We start from the raw sequence: 23,112 nt of genomic DNA, 5'->3' as shown, positions 1-23,112 counted from the left end.
CCAATCTCAATCTGTCACACTAACTTCACTTTCTGATTGTGCTTGTCTAATACATATTGGGACAAAGGCACTTTTATGGGTGTGGCTTTTTTGTTTTTAGTCAAAAGAAAAAAAAGCTAATGCACCGGAGGTCTAGATGAGAATCTAAAAGCCCACATAAACAGGACAATGGAGGTGAGAGGAGGGATCAGGCTGCAGAGAAAGGAAGAACAAGAGGGGCAGCTTTATACGTTTCACTTCCTCTCTGAACATCATATAGACAGAAGACTGATAACTGGAGGCTAAATCATATTTTTCTCTATCATCTGTCATTTTCATCCCCTGGGAAGATGTTCATCTACAGCTTGAATTCAAAAGGAACAAAGATCTGTTGAAATCATTTCTTTTCTGGGGAGTCGATCTAGTCCAGGAATAGAAAATGTGTTTTAATCTGAATTTCTAAAAGGCCCAACAAAGGACAAGACAAATAGCACAAGGACACAAATCTCTTGTCAGTTTGTTCAAACCGAAGAGCACATTTTACACCAATAAGACGCAGTAAATAATGTAGTAATTATTTGTGATTAAAAGTGCTATATGATTTAATGACTGTCATAATGTTAATGTAACACACCAGCCGTGACAGTTTGCCATTCGCGTGCCACGACGTCTAATCCACAGGCACCTGGCACCATTACAGGTGACCCGTTGGCCCCGTTTGTCTGTGTGTGCATGACACAGGTCGTCCTCTTTGTCGCGCCGCCAGCAGTATCTTTCAACAGCAGAGTTATTGCATGAAAGCTGGGTGCTGCCGGGTCACACGGCAACATGAGAAAAGGTCACATGGGTGGTGGAGAAATCAGTTTTCTATATTGACTGAGGCATTCCTGAAAGATCAGTTCAACCGGTACAGATTAAAAATAAGAGCAGGTTGCGCTTTTCTAAAAGCGGAGATACATTTTCTCTTGTAATGCTTCAAAAGGACATGAACATTTGGATCTGAAGCAGTCCTGGAACATCCACCCCCCCCCCAGCAACATTTCCCGTACCAGCGTCATGCTCATTTACTGCCTCAGAGTCCATCGACATTCATCCACTCATCCATTTGCTTAACGGACTAGTTTCACCCGGCCATCTTTGTCAAATTTGGGAAGGCAACTGTGAATTTACACAAGCAATGACAAAGACAGGGAAAGGTGGATGTACAAAACTTTATTTGAACTAATGACTGAAATGTGAATGAACATAGTGCCCTTTTTTTTTTCTCCGTTTAATTTTGTCATTTTTCTTTGTGCGCAAGCATGAGGTGTCATGCTGACAGCGATCAAAACAATACCCGGACATCACATCGAAAGAGAAGCTTAATAAGCCCAAGTTAATAGGTTAGTGTGAGTAGGTAAATTGGTGTTTTTCCTCCCATTAGTAAGTTATAAACATTGTGTGGTTTTGGGACAGCCTCTGCATGCTTTTGTCTACCGTGCTTCTATTCATCACAATGGGTTTTTTTTGTACTCAAATCCATTTCTTCTGCCTAGGCTCACTGAGCTCTTTTTAAACATTAACGGTGGATCTTTACAATAATAATAAGAGACTGTTTCCTTGACATTAAGAAAAAAAAAAAAAAAAAAAAACTGTCAAAACATTATTCATGCAGCAATTGTGAAAAAAAAGCTACTGTACATATCATGTATCAAACGGGTTAGCATCAAACAGACAGTGTTCGTTCCAGTTGTTCATTCCCTTATGGTTTCCCCAGCTTTACGTTTAGGAAAAACTCAAACTGACCAGTGCTCGTGACACCTGCAATGAGAAAGAGGGAAAACAATATTCAGGCCCGTACCAAACAACGTGTCGCTATTGTGTGTTACTTTACACAACAACAGAAAGTATTTATACGTTAACACACATTTTAAGTGTCATCACAGGAGTCTTGGTCTTCAAAATGTCTTCACGCGAGTTGAAATGAGGTCAGAGAGCTTGTTATAACCAAGGATTTTAAAGTGTGAAGTACAATTCTCCTTTCATGGGTTTGATTGGCGCCACTGACTCGAAAGCGGGGCTTCTCACTGCAGCATCTCACACTCTGACCCCATAGTGATGCAAGGAGGCTGCAGCATCGTCTATGCTGGTGCATGAAGTGCTACGTGCAGCATACGCCGCAATACTTCATGTTATTACATTTTAAGTTTGATACATTAACCAAAAAAAAAAAAACCCCAGTCCGAAATAATTGGGAGCTTAAGGGTGTAAATCCCCGGGGAAGGTATCAAACGCTCTTCTATCCGGCTTCCAGTAATAAGGTCAGAAAAGTGTTTAATCGATGCAACCTTCTGACAGTGAGATGCAGAGGATCCTGATAAGGGAAACATACCGTGTGATACTGAATGATAATGGCTAGTCTGACTATAAACTTGAAAGCGAAAAGAATAAACATTCAGAATTATGTTAGTTTCCTAACATTTAGTTTCAATACTTGTTCTTGAAATTTCAGGAATGAAAGTGAAGGTCCTCCGTCTCAGTTTGATTTAAAGAGATCCATGGCTGTGTTTCTCTCATAAATGTTTGAGGGGCTACAGAACAGTCAGGTCCATTAATATTTGGATATTGACAGAATTGTTCTCATTTCGGCTCTGTACACAACCACAATGGATTTGAGATGAAGCTGTCAAGACGTGGCTTGAGTGCAGACTTTCAGCTTCAATTTCAAGGTAGTTACATCCAAATCAGGTAAACTGTGTAGCAATTACAACAAATTGTATTCATGATCCCCCCTGAAGGGAACACATGTGACTTAATCATAAATCAAATCGTCACTTTGACAATTTGGTTGCAGATCCATTGCCGTTGATGACAGACTGAAGTGTGATGGATGGATATCAGACTGGGTTTCATCCCCGGTGGTGCTCCGCAGGCCTCGGCTGCAGCTGCCTGCAGGTCCTGCTGGCCTCTCGGCCGGTTTCCCTTCAGCAAGTGAAACGCACGCTCAGTCTGCAAAGTCATTGACTTTTGTCAATTTTGTGCATCATCAACAAATGTGAAGGCAATGTGTTTGTCCATTGGCAGCCATAAATAACGCCAGCTTCACTGTGGTTCACTGATATGACACACACACACACACACACACACACACACACACACACACACACACACACACACACACACAAGGCACATCTTGATTGTTTTGTTTTACAAAAACCGTTGTGGTGTACTGAGCCAAAATATACGTGAAGCCAACTGTAAATCAGACTGCAGCAGATGTTTTTATTCATGCATCTCTGAACCTCTCGGTGTTGTGCAGGTATCCAGTCTGCAGAGCACTGATGAAATGAGCACACACACTAATCTCCATGATCCATTCATGCAAGTGCTTCTTTGAAAACATGCCTGTGCAGATTTGTTGGTAAGATAGAAAAAATATTTTACCTGATACTTTTGATGAACGCTGTGCCTCAGTCATTCTGCGCTGCTGTCTCATGTCATGTGTTGCTCATTTGTGGATTGAGGCTCAGCTGCGAAAGTCAGTATTTTCGTGTAAAAACAAGGTCCAGTTGTGGCCTCTGATGCTGCAGCTCTTCATAGTGAGAAACGGCCAATCAAAACGCTCCTCCACCCTGCTGGTTCTCGACAGGTTGCAGAATCCACATCCATGATAGCTTCCATTAGCTTTGTTTTAAAACTACTTAAAGTGCCTTTAAGTCAATAATACTGTCATATTTTCTTCAGCTTGTCTTGTTGAAACTTGGTGAATTAATCACTATTCAATACTTTTCATACTTTTTCCTTGGTTTTTCTTTACTATCTAATTGTATATCTATATACTTATAGATCACTTATATCACTTCATTCAATTGAATGTGTGTCCAAATATATATTAAATGGCGTTTGTAACATGTGGCTCTACGAAGTGGTGAGCTTCAGCTGCAAATAACAGTTATGCTTATTGGTGTTTGCAAATACTCATACAATTATTAAAGATTAACTGCATATCAGATAATTGTGGAGGTTGAGGTTATTGAATGTCTTATAATTACCACATGTTATTGTCATCAATTAATAAATTAATGTAAAATTCAATTAATGATGAATTTAAACAATTCTAAAAATGATCTTCAATGTGGTTGAATAATTCATTCCAAATGAAGGTTAATAATATTAAATAATGATTAATTCACCATTTATTAATGATGGCCAATGTAAAGCACTGAGTTATGATATTGCAATTGATTAAGTCAGAATTAAAATATTTCACACAGAACTTCCTCACTCACCATGTCCACACCTCTTAATATGTATATTATGTGGACGTCATGTTTAAAAATGCATAGGCCATCTGCGCACTTGTCAGTGCAAACAAACTTTGGCTAGCTGCCCTCCAGTTTGAATCGAGCCAAATTTGGCCGGCACATGGCAGAAGTCTGCTTGTGTATTTATATTCCCACAGGGCTTTGCTCCTCGCTGGAGTCCGTGTGTACCATTTTGTGCCTTTATGCTCGGATCAGACTACAGACACTGTAGAAGTCCTTCTGAGCAGTATAAAGGTGAGGTAGATTGCACTTCCTTTTCATTTCATGCTCGATCCTTCACTGGAATTTGTCATTCTCACTTGGGATGTGTTGGGAAATTTGTGAATTAAAGTTTAAAAGCAGCTCACAAGTTAAAAAAGAAGCAATGTCTCAATGTGGAATCGTAAAAAATAAAATCCAAAGTAAGGAATGTAGTGAAGACTCCCTCCTCGTGTTAGTCCTTAACAATAATGGGTCATGTGACAGGCACTTTGGCCTCAGGTATACAAAAAAAGAAAAACACATCTGTCCTCCCACCACAGGGGGAGTTCCGTCTCTCTACACAGAGCTCTCGTCCGGTCGTGGCAGCAGCTGAGTGCGCTTCCTCTTCTCCAAGATCTTGTTGAGCTCCTCGGCAAAAGAGGAGCAGAGCGGCGACGAGCTTTCCGACTCGCTCTGCCTCAGCAGCACGTAGCTGTTGCCGTTCATCCTCCGCAGGACGCTGGGCAGCGTGGCCGACAGCCCGCTGGGGAAGTCACACTCGGAGGAGGCGTGTTGCGGAGTTGGCGGGAGAGGAGGGGCCATGGGAGGGGGCTCCTTGTTGGGTGACGAGTGAGCCTGTCCGGGTACGATCTGGAGGAAGCCTCCATCCAGGACGTCGCCGTTGTGCCTCTTCGAAACTCCATTACAAACGCCGTTGCCGTTGCAGTGGCTTGAGATGGTCTTCAGCTCCATGAGGGAGGAGCTCCTGTGCTGTTTCCTGCTCCTGCCGTGCTTCTTGCTGTTGGGGTAGGCTGAAGCGGCGGCCCGTAAAGAGTACTTCCCTCCGTTGCCCACTCGCAGGCAGAAGCCCACGTAGACGAGCACCACGGTGAGGACCACACACAGGCTTCCCAGGATGGTGATGAGGGACAGATATACGGCCTCCATGTCCCTGGGGGAGAGCAGCTTTGAGTGGGGCAGGAGAGGTGCCGGGGCCGGTGGCCTCTCTGAGGAGGGATGCCCAGTGGGGGCTGGCACGGTGGCAAAGAACCTGTACGTGTCTTGAGTCGGCTCAACAGGCGGGGCCGGGGGCAGGTCGGGACGGATGGTGACGTTGAAGGTAACTATGGCAACCTTGATGCCGTTCTCGACAGCAAAGCAGGTGTAGAGCCCGCTTTGGTCCTGCCGGGCCTCGATGATCAGCAGGCCGTCCGTGCCGGTTCTGAAGCCAGAGTTGAGGCCGTAGCCCTGCAGCTCGCCGCCGTCCAGAGTCCAGAGGGGCGTCGCCAGGTTTGAGCTTAGCTCACACTGCAGCAGCACGTCGTCGCCCACTCGCACCGAGCGGCTCCGCACGACAACGTCTGCAACACAGACATGAATACCTAGAGTCCAGTTTCACTCCTGACTCATTTTCTATGGTAATTGCTAAAACACCTACTTAACTGATCAAAGGCTTTCTAAAGTTATTGAGGTATTAACTCCAGTTCCATATGTTTTAATCCATGCTATTGTTTTATAGTACGGACAGAGGACAACAAAGGGGCTGAAGATGCTATATAGGATCTGATTGATACTGAGGAGTGAGAAGGCATTCGCCTGCCTTGAATATCAAACAGATTTATCTCCAGAGATGGCAAAAAATGTGATTAAAGGGAAAAGGAGGATATTGCCAACGTAGTGTGCATAATCACATTTCAAAGAGCCCATCATGCCATCTGATGACAACCATGCATCTTTTGAGTACTTCCTAACATTTCTATTTTTAATCTCCCTTTCATCTTTAACGTTTTATTAAGCAGCAGCACCTAGCTGCAGATGAGATGTCTGCGTACCATCTTGTGTGTTTTCACATCCTTTGCTGCCCTCCTGGACGTCCTGGATTAAAGTGGATCTATAATGAAAGACAAAAGACAACATTAAGTATATTCCTGCAAAGATTAAACGCGCACTAACAGAGCTAATTGTTGTCAGGTACATTGAGATCTCAATTTTCTATTTCTATTGTGTGCTACATTCTGTCCCATATAATGAATGTCCTCCATAACAGCTTTTTACTGAATAAGCTAATCAGTCTAGTTTAATCAGTACTCTCTCAGAACACAGCTGCATGCTCTGTTCCATATCACAGTTTCTGCCAGCGTTGGGGTTACGCAATAGTTCCTGGGAGTTGACACTGACAGGGCAGGGCGATACTTGAGGTTATTTAAATCAAAAACACACAAAAGGCCACCTGCAGTATTTAATCATCCAATCCACACACGCACACACACGCACACACACACCTGTCTGCTTGAGCCATTACAGCCACACACTGGGCTCCGTTCCAGGCACAGTGAGGGTCCCTGGCAAAGAGGCAGTCGTAGCAGGAGGTGTATCTGTGACAGCTGGAGAGGGGAAGCTGCACCACTCCTGACGGAGAGCTCACATATACACTCATCTGGTGGTGAGAAAGAGTATTTTAACACTGCAGGACGGAGAGATTATTCATTAAATGTGCATGAGATGGTCAACCGTGATACCTGTTTGGCTGACAGCAGCAGGTTGTTGACAGGCTGTGGTTCCTCAAACAGCTGGAGCTCCTCGATAATGTGAAGCTGACCCTTGATTTCTACAGCTTTATGTAACCAGCCGTCATCTGACACACACACACAGACACACACACACACACACACACAAACACAGAGAGAGGAACATCAGAATTTAAAATACCACAGCAAGCAGTGCTACAAACACAGATGAGGTTCATTTCTGTCTCCAAAACAATGAACCACTGTGTTATGGAATTATTTATTTCCAAATTAAATTGCAAAGACTTGAGACAAACACAGATCTATCTGATCATATTGACAACATTTTGAAACCTAAATGAAGCCATGCTGGAGGTTTAGATATGCAAGATGCGAGTTCTCTCATTATCCAAATCCATTTAATGCAAGAAACAAACAAAATTGATTTGTTCAATTCACATGGTTTATTTGCGTTGTTTACGGAAGTAAAAACCAACGAAGAAGTTGGTTACAAGTTTGCATTGGAATTACCTGCAGTAGTGTTCGGATGTATAGCTTTAAATTAACCCTTGTTCCAACACTCTCTGCCTCATGGACATGTTTTGATTGCAGACCAAATTGCCTTGGAACATGTTGGACACTATACTTTACACATCCTTTTAACACATAAACAACCTAATTGAAATGTGACCATTTGACAAGTTTCCAATAAATATGCTGAGCTAAGCTGTCTGTCTGTCTGCTGGCTGCCCTGTAGCTTTACCATTGGTGAGCAGATGTAAAAGCGTAATATATTTTCTCATTTGACTGTCGATATTCCCCAAATGTTAAATTGTTACGCCGGACATGAATTGATACGCACCAGTCCCGATGTACAATACATGGTATGTTCGTCCATCTAAGCCTTGCACCGCGCTTACGGCCGTGCGCGTGTAGTCCGTGGTCCGCCTGAACAGAAGTGGTCGTCTGTCCGAAGGTTGGACCTGCAGAGACATCAGGGGATGCCTCCGGACAAAGTTCAGTACATCATCGGGGAGGGAGGTGGAGAAGTTGATGCCCCGGGCCCTCAGAGCGTCAGTGACACACTGTTGGAAAAGCAGTCAAAGAGAGCGAGGAGAGCAGTGATTGAAAAGCCAGTCATGGGGCAGGATGTGGGCTGCAGGGAGGACAGAGACAATTTTGGATCCCTTGTAATAAACTTCTCTGTTAACAGAGATGGATAGCGGAAAAGGCAGGGAGGATGTCATGAGGCTTAGCGAGACGGTCGGCGGGGAAAAATTAAAAGATCTTTTCACATGGACAAGAATGAGACTGTGAGAGTTCAGCGGCCGACTTGAGCCGACATGCAGGCGACTCAGCGCTCTGAGCACCTGACTGAAAACATTTTAGCGTCAAGCAACGCCTCTAAGAGGCTTTCACGCTCCCAAGTTAAAGTCCTTGGCCGCTGCATTTAATAAGGCCATTAAAATTAAGTCCCAGAAAGTGTTGAAATGACACTACGGTGGATAATGTCTAACGCTAACGACTGTTGCACAGTCATTGTCCCCAAAGCTGTGGGTTGGAGTTATTCGGCATAGAAACGAGTTTCAGTGACATAAGCGCGTTGTGTTTCGATGAACATCTTCCCTCTGTTCTTCTCGATCTTTACTTTGAATCGCATTCTTCGATTGCGTTTTCTCCAACCGGGAGGGCGACTTTTCTCCTGTTGCTCGTGTTGTGTGGAGGAGGCAGAGAGGCCAGCAGTGTCGGTGTGTTTACCGTTCCAGGTCTGGGGTCAGGGATTTTTCCAGTGTACTCCTTCCACTTAGAGCCAGATTCCTGGTTCTCCATGTATGGTCCTTGAAAGGCCTCTTGGAAGTCAGACAAAGAGAATCGACACACCGCAGACGCCTTCACGTTTTTCCTACCGAGAGCAACACAGGCCGAGTGAGAAAAAGCCCAGGGCACAGGCCCGCGAACAATAACAGCAGTAAACCTGCTGTTGCCATAGGGACAGCAGTAGAAGTACCGTAGATCAGTGGTGCACTGGGGAGGGGGGGACGGTATTGGGCAGAGGGGAGGAGCACTGACACAGATAGTAGGAGGATTCATAGAAGGCATATACATCTCCAGGAAAAGTAGCGGGGAGGGGGAGGAGGAGGAAAATGCAAAATGATTTCAGAGAGGTGTAGTAGGAGTTAGAAACGGGAGAGTGGGAGAGTTGGAGCTCAAAGTGACACAGCAGCAACACGACAACCAAAAACAACCAAAGACAATCATTGTTTGTTCATGCCTTCTGCACCACAGAACCTTTTGCTTTGGCATAGCATTTACTTTCCAGCAGACACCTGCCTGCTTGAATGCACATTGAAAAGCTAAAAACTAGTTTCTACAAAGTGCCATTTCAGTTATAACATTAAAGATCTTCCTGGAAACAAACTGATAGTATGAATTTTAAACCTGTCATTTGCTCTCTGCTCAAGGACCAAGTAGGAAGAGACACAGTCTAGAAATAAACAGGGTTTACTTATTTTTGTCCATCTAAATCTGTGTTTCTAATTAATATTCTCCCCTCAAGCTGCAGTAAAACTCTCCCAACTTATTTTCCTCACATCATTTGAATGATATAGTTCTCCTCCCTTTCATCTCATCCCCTCCTGTCTCCTTCGACTTTCTCTATGTATCGATTGCTGCTGCCTTTTATCTTTATCTCACTCTTCCTACATTTGCATCCTCAAAGTCCCTGTAAGCCGGAGATCTTAACACGCTTTCCCACTCACCACTCCAGGCCGAAGATTCCGTAGAAGAGCGTGTCCCGAGGAGTCAAGCCAGGCATGACAAACACGCTGCGCAGCATGTTGAAGTGGAAGTCGTACTCGGGCAGAGAACATGTGAGCCTGGCCTTGAGGAAGGACGTCCACCGTTTCTGGAGAGTTAAGCGGCCTCCCTGGTCCCCCTGAGGGAAAGAGGGCGAGGGAGGAAAGGAGAAACAGAGGAGGGAGGGGAGGAGTGTCAAATGAGGTAAAGCCCTGGAAAAATGAAAAATGTGGCTAACAATCGACTCAAGGTGGCACACAAGGGGAACTGAACCCCCCTAAAGACTGCAACAGATGGCATTGCAAAGCAATAACAAAACAAGCTTATGGCGTCCTATCGGTACTGTTAGACTCCCCACTGTAGTCTACAGGTTTGTGTGAAAGTGTGTATTTCTGTCCCGTAGCAGACTGCAGCACCCCTGAAGAGTGAAATATTCTTGAGACGGTCATATTGGAAAAGCTTGACTCAAGGCCACATTTCATTTGGGAACTCAGAAACCGACATCACTCTTTGATCAAAGCTTAAAAATTGCATTTTTCCTGTGGCAAAGTGCAAATGTCACACATCCCGCCACGAGGCATTTTCTATCAAGATTAATGAACAAATATGCCGACACAACTTCAAGGAGAGAACTTGTGAACTGACTTGATTCTGAAGGGGCCACAGGAGAGAACAACAAGGTTATCAAGTTGAAAAGCTAGCGCCCATTATTCTTAACCCCCGCCTAGGCAGCAGGACATGTGAATCACTCACCTCGTAGGCAGTGGGGGATGCTAAACAGTCCGTCATCCATCCCTCGCACTGAGAGGCACAGCGGCGCTGCAGTCCATTCATCAGCTGCAAACTCTGCTCCTCTAATCGCGGAAATGCATTCCCCATCCGGGGCCTCGTCTATTAGAGCTACCCCTTCTATCATCATCAAGGACTTCACTCCAGCTAGTCTGATGCAATCGCTCTCTACCAGAGTCACACCCCGCATGTTTGAATCCACCATTACCTTACAAACGCGAGCGACTCGTGCCACCCGGCTGTGGCTGTAGGTCGTCGTCTGCTCCGGGCTCTTCTCGGTGAAGAAGTAGTAGATCTTATCATCGTCGCCGGTGCTGCTGCCCAAACTCTCCCTCACGAGCGCCGAGCCCACAAAGTCTGCCTCTGTATGGGGGAGGAAGAGATGCACTGACTAATGCACCATGCTATTTTTACTTTTTGATTGAGGCTTTGACAAAGAAGCTGCTTTTGACAACCTAAAACTAGGTGTAGTAGTTACCGCAAACTACCCCCAAAAACGAGAGGTGTCGCACCAAAACATAAAAGGAAACATCTTATACTACCTGTCTCGTCTTATAAGATAAGAGTGGTAATCCTAGTGCTAAACAGTTAAAACCGAAAGTGAAAACAAACAATACAACAAGGAGACGTTGTTCTGGACGAATATAATAACAAACAAAGGAGTCCAAATTCCTTCTAGTAGCTTTGTGCGGCTGCGCTTAAGATAAACACCAATGACAGCACTGGCACTGTGAATATGATAAACCGGTATAACACTACCTTAAGACATTCATGACAATGTGTTGAAACATTTTGGACAAACAAGTGTGACACTGACACCGTCAGAAGCAATTCAAAGTAGTTTTCCTAATCTCAACCCATTGGATGTTTATGTGAAATTGTCAAAATAGGTTCAGACCAAACAAGCGTTTTGTGAGGTCACAGTGAACTTTGGCCATCAAATAATAATCAGTCTTTCAACAACTGACCAAGTTGTAACGCCTTAAGAATTATTGACTAATGCATTATTGATCAAGTAGCTACTTGAGCAGATTAAACCTTGCTACCTCGCCACCGAACGATGCTGAAGGGCTTCTATTGCTGCAGGAGATCCACTCACCGTTCAGCCAGCGCGTGGGGGCGTCTTCCGTCTTCAGCGTGGGGGACGGAGAGTTGCGGCGGATATCTGGAAAGCTCCGGAACTCGTACTGAGAAGCCGTGTACATCTGCTGGTCTGCAGGAAAACCGATGAATCAGATCCTAGAGCACTTTAGTGAAACTCTGGGAGGCCGACCGCTGAAGGGCTTACCGACGATGAGGGCGGTGTAGCCCGTCGTCGGGCCGTAGGGGCATTTGTCTCTGCCCTCTTCGGGCTTGGACGACATCACAAACTTCTCCTCATTCTAGACGGGACAAAACATTTGGGTAGAGAGGAGAATAAATTTACCCTTACATGAATAAATAAACCATACATGAAGCATCGTAAGTAAATTAAAAAAAGATGACTTTTTTAGCAGTGACGCTATGGATCATCAACTTTACTATAAAATGAAATATCAAAATGGATTTAACAAAAGTTTTGTAATGCATTTTGCTTTGACATACTATGTATGCACAGAGGGGTCTGAAGGCATGTGTCCCACACATGTAGAGGTGAGTTGAGTTGAACCTCTGGAGGAAGCGGATGTGATTAAAACACTCCGTCTGGAAGAGGTTGAGAAAGCCGGGGAAGATGTTATGGTGGAGAAACAAATATCAATACATAGGAGAAAACCCACTAAGAAAAGAAAGGCATGTGGAGGAACCGAATGCCTACCTTATTGTCTTTTCCCTTGAGCAGACACTGACGTTTTTGCTCGGGGGAGGCTTCCCATTCGATCTGATACAAAGCACATGTAATACAGTAAGAGCCCACCACAAACTGGATGGTTTCCCATCACTGACTTTAACACATTTTACTGAAATACAACAGATCTGACCGCAGATAAACCAGAGTAATTGATTTTTTGCCTTTATATTTCGCAGGTGAGGAATTTTGACCTCACTGCATTTGTACTCGTTGTGTTGCTGAACAGCCCCGTATCGTTGCATCGTCTTTTGACACAAAGACATCTGTAACAGGTGTATTCCCAGCAGGAGAGGCTGCGAGGGAGTGTTACGCACAGACACCAGCCATCACACCCAATGACAGACCGCAACGCTGTATTTACATGATTAGCATAACAGCTTAACGTCAGGTTGTCACAAACACAGCAGCATGAGGAGGAAAGAGGATTTTCCACTTCCCCGGCTGTTTCAAAGGAGACGGTCAACTTTTAAGACACTTTCCGGAAGCATGCCCTAGTTTGAGAACTACACTCATTCACGTGTCATCAAAAGCAAATATGGGACACCTTCTAACACACGTGTTGGTCATTGATGTATAAATAGGAAATAGGTTTCTAATATTATATATAGTTCACAGGAAGGTAATGAGTGTTGATTGATATAATGACAATGGTCAAATATCTTGTACATTCCAGTGATGTACGTGTCAGAAATTTGACATGAACATAATTCTAAAGATTATAACTTTAACAATGATGGGAATCAATCACCAAACTGGAATATAAAGTAGAATCAGAATGAGCTTCATTTACTTTTTGTTGGGTCTCTGGGGTTTTAAGTCAAAACTGGCAACATCAGATTGAGGTACAGGTAGTATGCTAATTACTGAATAAATTAGAAAAAGCATCTGGGTTAACATACTCCAATGTGGGGATTATAATAACATGAATTCTGCATCTCTCTAGTTAGAAAATACAGCAGTTCATTTTTTTTCCCCTAATAATGCTAATGAAGCAATATGCTCCTGTTGCGAAACAGTGAGTCATTGTGCTAAAAGTAATACAACACAAAAACAAAAACACACAAGGAGTGACATGGGAATAAATGGTTTAGCCTCAAAATAGAATATTGTTGCCCCAAAAAGTTCCTGCGTTGTGTAACGCAAATAAAGTGGCAGAGATTTTTTTTTTTTTTTAAAAGAGCCGGCGGGGTGCGCGACGCGACGCTGAAACAAAAAGGAACTCACGGTGAGAGCAGAGCTGGCTGAAATGTCAGAGGCATTGAGAGCAAAAACGGCTCCCCGGGCCCCGACGAAGAGACGCTCGCTGTCGGCCTCCAGCAACATGGTGCCGACTGCCGAGGACGGGAAACGTCTGCAGCCCTGCAGACCTGAGAGAGAAGGGTTGGTCGTAAATGAGCAGGACATTTCTAATGCAAAAAAACAACAATACGCATGAACCAGTTTTTCTTTAGTTGTTCCGCTTCCACTGGGAATATCTTTAATAGTCATAGTTCACAAGCATGTTTTCTAAAACACTCCATGGAATTGACTTATCTGTAACAACAGATTATATCTTCATCTGATAATTTAAAACAATAATAATAATAATAAAAATGTTTTTTTTTTCTCCAAACTTCTGTTCTGAATGCCGTTAGAACATTTAACATGACATCAGACCGGGGCATTCTGAAAGCAAAAGAATGAGCGTTTTTCCAATCAAAGCTGACAGCATGAGAATAAAGAGAGGAACTGAAATCTATTCATCTCCTGTGATGGATTTCTCTCCGTACGAATGTCGAACGTCGCTGCAAAGCGCCAAGGAGGCCTCGCTCTTTGAATCTGAGGTTCTTTTTTTAGGCGAAGAGAAATAAAGGATTCTTTTAAACTCCATTGTACTCCCGCTCCACAGAAAATCACTTTCAAGGACTCAGTTGGTTGCGTTGCGTTTAGTCAGAAATAAGAAAAATACACACCCACACATCACAAAATAGGAAATGCAAGATCTATTATACAAACTGCTTTTTGACAGTAGCAATAATTTAGGGTAGCGTTTCTGCCATCAATGTTTACCCACCGACTTTCCCCTCACTCATTTCTAGTGCTGCAAGTACAAATAAGATGATATATTGTTGATGTCATTCATCATGCAGAAAAGTTTGAAAAAATATATTAAAAAAAATAATAAAAGGCAAATACATGACCAGGCAAACAAACTTACAGCATCAGAGGACATTGGGATCTTTATCAAATAACACTCAAAACCACAAAAAGCAACCTCACAGCGGAAATAGAGGAAAATTCATGAAATGTTTCTTTAGTGGACCAAAGAAATAAATAAGAGCCTTGCAGTTAACGCAGATAAAACAAATGCTTCGATTTGGTGGGTTTCGGCATCTGAAACACTTTATATATATCCCTGACTAGAGATAAAATTACAACCCCACCATGGACAATAAAAGCCAAGGGATTATGTTTATCCCACACCGCTCTGCTGGGGGAGAAGATAATGAAAAGAGGCCAAACATAACATCAGATTCCAGAGATCCTCTTCTGCTTAATGCAAGTTTCTGTAGTTGGAGGTTTTTATTGCTTTGTGTGCGGGAACCCCGTCCAGTTCTCAAAGCTATATTGGTATGCATCCGTTTTAACAGGACAAGAATGAGGTTCACCAATACACAACACTAAGGACTGTACAGCACACACAGGCTCAGATGTCATGTCATGTCATGAGGTCCCTCTCTGCAGTCCCGAGATGCCAGAGTTATGCAAGTTCTAAGCACACAGTTTCTCAGGACGCCACTTAGCGTGTGTAAACACAACTGTCAACAGTCACAGGAGCACGTTACACCCTCAAGATCTCCACAAGTCAACCACAATGTGACATGAAAGATGAACAGACTATTGTGTGCACATTATATTATATATATATATATATATATAAAGTAATCACAAGCAATATAAACATGAAAGTCACTTTTGTGCTTGTGGGTGCACAATAGCTGAATACGGACAAACAGAAGAGCGCGAGACTTCCTGCTTCCTCAAACATTCCACCACAACTCAGAAGACTGCATGGGATATCAGGTCAGCTGTCATTAAGATTCCTCTCAGCTGCTGCAAAACACAATCCACTGCTTACTTCAGCTGCAGCCAGTTCCCATCGCAGACTGCTCCTGGCTGATCAGGTGTCTACTTTTCTCTCAATCATCCGCAGCAGGAGAAAGAGGGAGCCCTACCTGCACGGGATTAACAAAACAACAGCTCTGCCTGTGTGATACAAGTGCTTCATTGTGAAAGAAAACCATGCAATACGGCAGAGGTAACGCCTAAGTTTCCTCAGCGTAATCCGACTATTAGGACACAATGCCTGACAGCTGGAGCCATGTAACTGAAAACCACCTCGCTGAGAGTGTGACGCAGCAGAGAAGAGATTTAACTACACCTGCCAACACATTTCAGCTTACAGGAATTGCGATAGAAAAGGGGTGTTTCATTCATTTCATCGGGAAGCAGAGAGAGGAGGCCCAGATTGATATTATTTGCCAGAGCGATCACTTCGAGGATCCTCAGCACTGTGTTCAGGAACACACACACACACACACACGCACGCACGCACACCTCAAACCTCAAACCTCTAGGTGACCGGCTGTGACAGCCTTCAATTCATTGTCAGGCCTGTTTACGGTTGAGCGTATCCTGACGGACCGACAGGAGGTTCTGAATAAACAAAGTTATATCCACCGACTATAATTCCCCAAATACCTGACAGGTTGAGTGATGAGAGTGTGCATAATGGAATAATGGAATTGAGATGTTTAGATGTGTTTTATGCTGTTTTCAGCGCTTTTAGATTAAATAAATAGCCCTTAACGGCGTCCCTCTCTTAAATCTTTTAACTTTCTTTATGGTAATGTTGCGATGAGGAGGGACGTGTGTGCATGTGTTTAATCTAACTACCCCCCACAGGTTAGCAGGCTTTTCCTTCTTTAGGTTGCTAAGAAACACAGAGATTAAATGGATTTGAGGTAAGTTTGTATATCGAAGACTTCACATCAGCAGGAGGGACACAAAAGAAACAAAGAGCAGCGTGAAAAGCGAACTAAAAATAATTGAAAGAGGGCCGAGCAAAAAGAGTCTAGGTGCAGAGGCAGGGAGATGGATGGTGGAGGAGGGGGGTGGAGGAGAGAGTGACGGGGCAGCAGACAAGGAGACGAGTTGTGTAGGAGGACCTGTGGGCAGGCTCGAGCACTAACCAATCATTTACAGGAACTTAAGGATAAAGATATCACCAAAGGCTCGTAACACAAAGCCGAGCAGGAGGGGGATGAGGAACATAGATAAGGATAGTGCAACTAGGTGATTTTATTGAGAGGAGAAGGACAACTGTTGGACAAGGAGAAGGGGAGGAGAAGGACATTGTTCTACGAAGAGAGTCAATGAGAGTCATTGTTCTAATGGAGTCAATTTGGCTGCAGGTCGAAATGGAGACAAATAGAAAGAAAATGTCTCTCACTGATGAAGTCCAGCATCAGATAACAGTACTATTAGACAAACAGACACGCGCACACACACTTGCCCACATATGCAGAATGACTGTATTCGGCCGTCTTACGCCATACTACAAGAGTTGTCATGGTAACACTGCTTCAAAAACGACCGACAGTGGTGTCAGTCTCCCTGGATGCTGCGCACAGATCAAAGTATACGCACTTCACTTATCTGCCTCAGTCTCTGCAGCCCCTCAGGCTACAGTCACACGGTACATTTATTTATAAATCACATTTTGGTAAAAGAATAAATAAAATAAAGTAAGTGCAAGAATGACCGTAGGAAATCTCATTTGTCTGCACAAAAATGCGATTGAGTTTTGACGGAGACGATAAAGAAACTGAAAACAAGACAAAGAAGAAGGAGCCAGAAGGGACTGAACAAGAAAAAAAGTTTCTTTCCAGATGGAGATGATCTTTATTTAAAGAAAACGTTGATGAAACGCTGATCGGAATGTAAAGCAGTGCATTCATATTTTAGTGAGAAGTCATCTTTAAAAAGTACTTAACTAATTCAATTTTGACTGTCAAATGATAAAGAGTGTTGAAATCTTCCAGGACTGTGTGTTTGAGTTCTTTCTTACCGCTGTTCAACACGGTGACGCGTGGAGTCACATCCAGGTCCAGGGGCGTGCTGAACGGGTAGCCGGCTGCTGCGCACACACAGCAGCTCAGCAGCAGGAAGCAAAGCGCGGAGGACGGAGCTCCCCGCATCTCCGCTGGGACGCAAACACGGACCCACACACACACACACACACACACAGACACAGACACAGACACGCACACTCTCCGACCAGGGCGTATACGCATGCAAAGGCACTCACACAAACATGGTCACCATGGGACTCACAAACAGTCACTGGCACAGACAGGAAGCCTCTTCCACAGAGCTGTGCAGGGAACCCAAGGAACCTGAAAAACAATGCAGGAGATGCATAAAAACTGTTAATAATCGTTTCCACACCCACCGAAACAAGGAGATACATAAGAGGGAAAGTTAAAAAAAAAAATTAAAAAAAGAAGTGACGCTGGTGAACTGAAGATATCAAATGAGCTGATGTGGAGGATGACGACAGAGATGTGAAAGAGCAACAGTGTGATCGCTCAATAAAATATGGGTTGCTTTGGAGATCAATGGGGCCGCGTGAGACCGGGCCGACTCTCCGTACCGCAAAGTCTCGCCATGTGCGAGCAGCAGTCTAAACACATGCGGGCAAATGGCCTTCACCAAACAGAGGTACGTGCAGATGTCACAGGCAAACACTTGAGAAGTAAGCGCAGACAGGATCGATGAGGTGAAACCAGTTCAAACAATAGACGTGCACGAGGGGTAAATACATACACAGACGTGTGTGTGTGTGTGTGTGTTGAATTGAATGTTGTTCCACGAGACAAGATGGCTTTTTTTCCAAGGAGTGAAGGGAGGGATGTTGAGGAGAGCTTTGTGTGTCCCAATCACATGGACCAGTGCACGTACACCTACACATGCACACTCTCACTGCCTCTCACTTAAAAATCCACCTCCGTCTAAGGGAAAACCCCTCAAAATGAAATACATACATTTATTTATCCTACATATAGGGCTTTTTCTAAATACTAACTGCTGGACAAATCTGCCCTAGTGAATGACGTTGCGGTTCAAAATGTAGGCGGTCACTCTCTGAAGTGCTTCGCTTCAACAAAGCATGCCTCTTGCCCAATAAAGAGCCAAAAATGTCCAAGTTAGGCTGCCTGTTCACTCAATCACAAGCAAACACACATGGATGCAAAAAAATTCAAAAAAAAAGAGCAGAAAAGTGGAAGCATTGGTGTCCGTGGTGACTGCTCTCACACCGAGTCCCTCAGGGCCTCTGGGCTGACACCATGACAACAGCTGGCTTTAGCAGGGCATAATGTGACACACATGGACACGCATGACGCTGTGGATCAGAGAGAAACTGCTGAATGTTATTTAAACAGCAGATAGGAAGAGAAAGGTGGGCAGTCACAAGCTAATGTACTGACTGCACTGATGTAATAACTGGCCATTATACCCACGTGAGAGTAACATGCAACACTCTTGCGTTGGATACTTTCATAATTTTTCTATATATTAAAAAAAGGACCTCAGTATTGGTTTTGAAGGTTTCAGGCTTACAGATTACAGTTTGCTCCTGAAAGCTGGCTTATTAAAAATATCATTGCACAGATTTCAATGTGCAGATGTTTTTGTCATTACGTTTCATTATCGTTCTACATGAGCAGAGTTTGATACCTGGTGAGCGGTGATGTTTCTCTTTAATCCATCATTAATCAAAACACAATTCTTCGACAACCTTTGATGGGCACCATTTAAATATATGGAAGGAATAATTAAATCAATTAAAAACTGAATTGCCAGATTAATCAAACTTTAAATAGTTATTACTGTTCAAGCTCTTGGATACTTTACTTTCCCAAAACACACACAGAAATTACGTTTGAGGAAATAAAAGTCAATTCAATCTTTGTGTATACAAAGGGGTTTCTGCCCTGAAATGGAGACAAATGAAATCAACGGCCATGAGAATGTAGGAAAGCAATCTAAATTATTTTTTAAAAGTGTATGACATTCTACAGGAGTCAAAATATACAACCCCTCCTTGACCCCTAAACATCAGGATATCTTCCCAACACAGTGACAACTGCTCTTCAGCTTAAAATGAAATGTAGCCATTCGGGAAACACCACTTTTCAACTAGTGTCTACTTTTTGACGTTTTTTACAGCTCCATCTTGTTTCCAATACGGCAAATATACCTCAGGGACACCAATTACATCAGTGGGGCGTTTCTCTCTCAGGACGTGCCGTCTCTCCTGAGGCCCATCAAACCCTGTGGAGGTGTGTCTCCCCTGATAAAGGTGGCAGATGAGGTGCAAGGAGGGGGGGGGGGCCTCTGTATGTCGTTTATCGAACTCTTGCACACCAAATCACTCAAAAAGGACTGATGCGGGTCCAAACGCTTCAGTCAATCAGTCTGTCAGTCAACCGGTGGCGTCACGCGACGCTGAGGGGAGGTAGAGTCTATTCAGATGGAAATGTTTCACAGGTGCACCAACAAAAGAGAGAAGTCCGTGAGCGAGGAGGTGAAATGAATGAACTGAATGTCCAGCGGCGCAGACCAAAGAGCCAACGTGGCGTTCACGATTCTCTTTCATCTGAAATACAGATTAGTCCTGACGTGTTCAGAGTTCCCCCGGACCCACTAGATGCAGACGGCGCTTTCAAATTGTTAATTGGCCACTGAGCCCGCCGGTAAAACTTTTTAGGAAAATGTAGAAAGAGAGGCATGTAGGAGAGAAACGAGGGCTGGGCCCTGCAGGAGTTTCCGTGTGACTCTGCCACCGACGACCTGACCTTCCTAATCGGCCTTCCCCCGGATCTCGCTGCCGGCTCTCGATGCCACGACTTTCATTCACAAGAGATGGATTTTATCACGCCACTGCAACACGTCCATGAACCAGCCCGGATGGAAGAGATTGGATCACTGCGGCGACGGCTCCATCCACAGACGATTGTCTCAAAAAGAACCGAAACTGGATGTGTGCGAGCATGTGTGCGTGTGAGAAAAATGGTAGAAAAGATGACAGTCAAAGCCTTTTAGCTGCGTTTCAGCTGACAGACAAACGGCTTTAAAAAAAAATAAACACTCTTATTTCGCACACAGACAAGAGGAAGCCAAGTGAACTGAACTCTTGTTCCTAGTACTGTAGCTCTATGTTTTGTGAGTGTAACACTGAGCTCTATAAACCCACACTGGAGTTATTCTGACAACCCAACAAAAGGAGACACAACCGTGTATGGGCAGTGTGTCACTGAAATGTTATTTACTGCCACATTTCACCGCTTATTTTAGTCACTTGAATCTTTCCTTTCCGGAGTTAACGGCAGAATAAACGTGGCCCTGGTTGGGAGTCTCAAGTTTAAACTCATGGCCTCTGGGGGTCTAGAGGGGGCGTTTAGATATAATCATCAAACTTGTTCAAGAAAAAGGAGAGGAATACAGTCAATTCAGACACGAGTTTATAACGGTTACATTTAGAGCATAGGAAATTGTAAATCTGCCTCAGAGGGTTTCACAATGGGAATCTGTATACAGCGACGCTTTGGCCTTAAACCCTCAATTTGGTGATGAAAATAGCGACAGAGGAAGAATCCCTCTTCCAACAATATTACATTAGTGATAGTGATTTTTGAAAAATAATGAGCAAACACTGAGCTGGTATATGGTTTGTCAATATGCATGGACTGATAGCATGTTCACAGTGAAGAATAAATCCTGTATATCAATAATAGAGCACACTGACTTGACTGGGCTGCCTATTTTCATTAGGATGCATGTTGCCCAGTTATAAAATCATAACAATTTGAATAGCTGAAAAGAATTTAAATAATCAACAATAGGAAGAGAACATAGAGGGACACCCACTACATAACAATGAGATGACAGATATTTGCATTTATTCCAGCCGCTTCCTTCCACTTACCACAACACTATCTTGCATTCTCAAAGCCTAAAAAGGGTAGATAGGTGGGTTCAATGGGTTTCGCAATACTAATGATTACATCCCAGTTACAAAGACCATCAGCTTGGATCGGATATGACCGATCACTCATCTTTGGGAGAAGAAAAAAGCCGATAAATCGTTTAACACCACCACCGGTTTATTTGACATGTTTTCCTCGTGCAGGCTAAAGCTTTACTTTGCCCGGATTGACCCCCCCCCCCCCAACGGGTTGTAACGCAGCGATGCAGTAAAGTCAAACTGAATGGGTCAACCGGGAATACAGCAATTAGGCAATTTCACTCACACACACACACACACACACACACACGAGCCCAATTCTTGCTTCAGTGGGTGAGATCTTACACCTGTCGGAATGGACTCGACTCCTCGGAGAAATATCCCATTAACTGGATAAAATGATCGCCTTTTAAAGCCTGTAAGGAGTACAAGTCTACAACGCACCATGGCATACGTGTCAGAAAGATTGTTAAGGAGATTCAAATGATTCCGCCGCGACGACAGAGAATTCTAACCTACAACTATCACTGCACAGTATAGAAACAAGTATATAAACTCAGACGGGCTTTTTTTGCGTTGGCTGTGAAAGAATAATTGCGTCTTACCTGAATCACGCACAAATTCCCCCGAACAGGAAGATATGAACGTTTCCTCGAGCTGAAGATAATCCAAGTGGACTTTAAACGCCTCTCTCTCTCTCTCCCTCCCTCTTCCTCTCTCTCTCTCTCTCTCTTCTTTTCTCTCTCTCTCTCCCTCGCGACTCTCACCACTTCTCCGGTTTTTTCCCTTCCTTTCTCCACCTGCATGTGGATCAGGTACGCCGGATGCTTTTTGACGTGATTAGAGAGTCGGCTCGCTGTGCCACTTTGATTCGGTGTCGCGACGCGCAGCAGCGCGAGGACAGTGTGCACGTGTGGGGCAAAGTGGACGCGACCTGTCCGATCGATGCCGCAGAGCGGCGTCACACCGACACCTGGCGGCCACGGAGGGAGTTACACGCAACCAGGTGTGCTGATTGAAGGGAGTCATATGCGACGGCACCTTGTTTTCGACTGTGTGGGTCGTACAGTACATTCCTCACCCTGAGCACTCTATGCCTAAAAAAAATGAAAATAAATTGAATCTGTACCCTTTGCCACGATATGACGTACACACTGCAGCTACTATTGCAAAGAGCGGGGCATTGGGACATACCTTTGTCAGGATTGTGGTACAGATAAATATTTGGTATTTAAATGGCTTTAAAATCGATAGAATGGTGGTAGTGTATAAAACCACTATTTCTATTAAGACTACCATATACACTTAAAAGGGTTTGAGGCTACAATTTCCCCAAAAATCCCCTCAAAGAGCAATATCAAATAATATGCTGAGTACAGGTTTGGTAATTTCACTGTAGCCTATCTTTGTTATTAAAGTAGTGTTATGAAATAACTCATCACTCTCATTCAGGCCTAATTCCACTTTACGATCCCAATCTGTCTCCTCGCCTTCCTTTCCTCCAAACCCTCGGGTAAAATTTCATTTTTCATCTCTAGATTGGGTGAGCTTCATGGTGCAGCAGATCTCATATCCAGTGAATATGGATGTTATGTACACAGCAGCTCAACGTTTATCAAGGATGTCAGCGAGGAAAGCCAAATCCATCACTTTCCCCGT

General features: G+C 44.0%; 1 protein-coding gene across 1 annotated transcript; it reads right to left on the bottom strand.

Moving 5' to 3' along the window:
- Nucleotides 1–1,030: 1,030 nt before the first annotated feature.
- Nucleotides 1,031–22,379, bottom strand: LOC119214043 (semaphorin-4G-like). The gene is made up of 16 exons (XM_037465429.2): nt 22,059–22,379; nt 17,494–17,821; nt 13,608–13,750; nt 12,351–12,413; nt 12,140–12,238; nt 11,844–11,937; nt 11,655–11,768; nt 10,764–10,918; nt 9,730–9,905; nt 8,729–8,873; nt 7,833–8,055; nt 6,983–7,098; nt 6,746–6,900; nt 6,296–6,354; nt 3,403–5,824; nt 1,031–1,779 (listed from the first exon to the last, which is right to left on the bottom strand). Exons 2-15 carry the CDS (start codon nt 17,717–17,719, stop codon nt 4,821–4,823), a joined length of 2,772 nt encoding a protein of 923 aa, XP_037321326.2. The 5' UTR covers nt 17,720–17,821; nt 22,059–22,379; the 3' UTR covers nt 1,031–1,779; nt 3,403–4,820.
- Nucleotides 22,380–23,112: the final 733 nt, after the last annotated feature.

Source organism: Pungitius pungitius, chromosome 13 (assembly GCF_949316345.1).
Source record: "Pungitius pungitius chromosome 13, fPunPun2.1, whole genome shotgun sequence".
Classification (NCBI taxonomy): domain Eukaryota; kingdom Metazoa; phylum Chordata; class Actinopteri; order Perciformes; family Gasterosteidae; genus Pungitius; species Pungitius pungitius.
Note: the sequence above shows the minus strand (reverse complement) of the source record. Positions and strands in the feature narration are given on the sequence as shown.

Bases quoted from the DNA above. Each gene is read 5' to 3' on its own strand.
- LOC119214043 (XM_037465429.2), bottom strand. From the start codon at position 17,719: ATGCGTATACGCCCTGGTCGGAGAGTGTGCGTGTCTGTGTCTGTGTCT. The intron at 12,239-12,350 runs GTAGGCATTCGG...AACCTCTTCCAG, and splicing joins TCAAGGGAAAAGACAATAAG to ACGGAGTGTTTTAATCACAT. The intron at 9,906-10,763 runs GTAATGGTGGAT...TCTTTCCCTCAG, and splicing joins GAGTCGCTCGCGTTTGTAAG to GGGGACCAGGGAGGCCGCTT.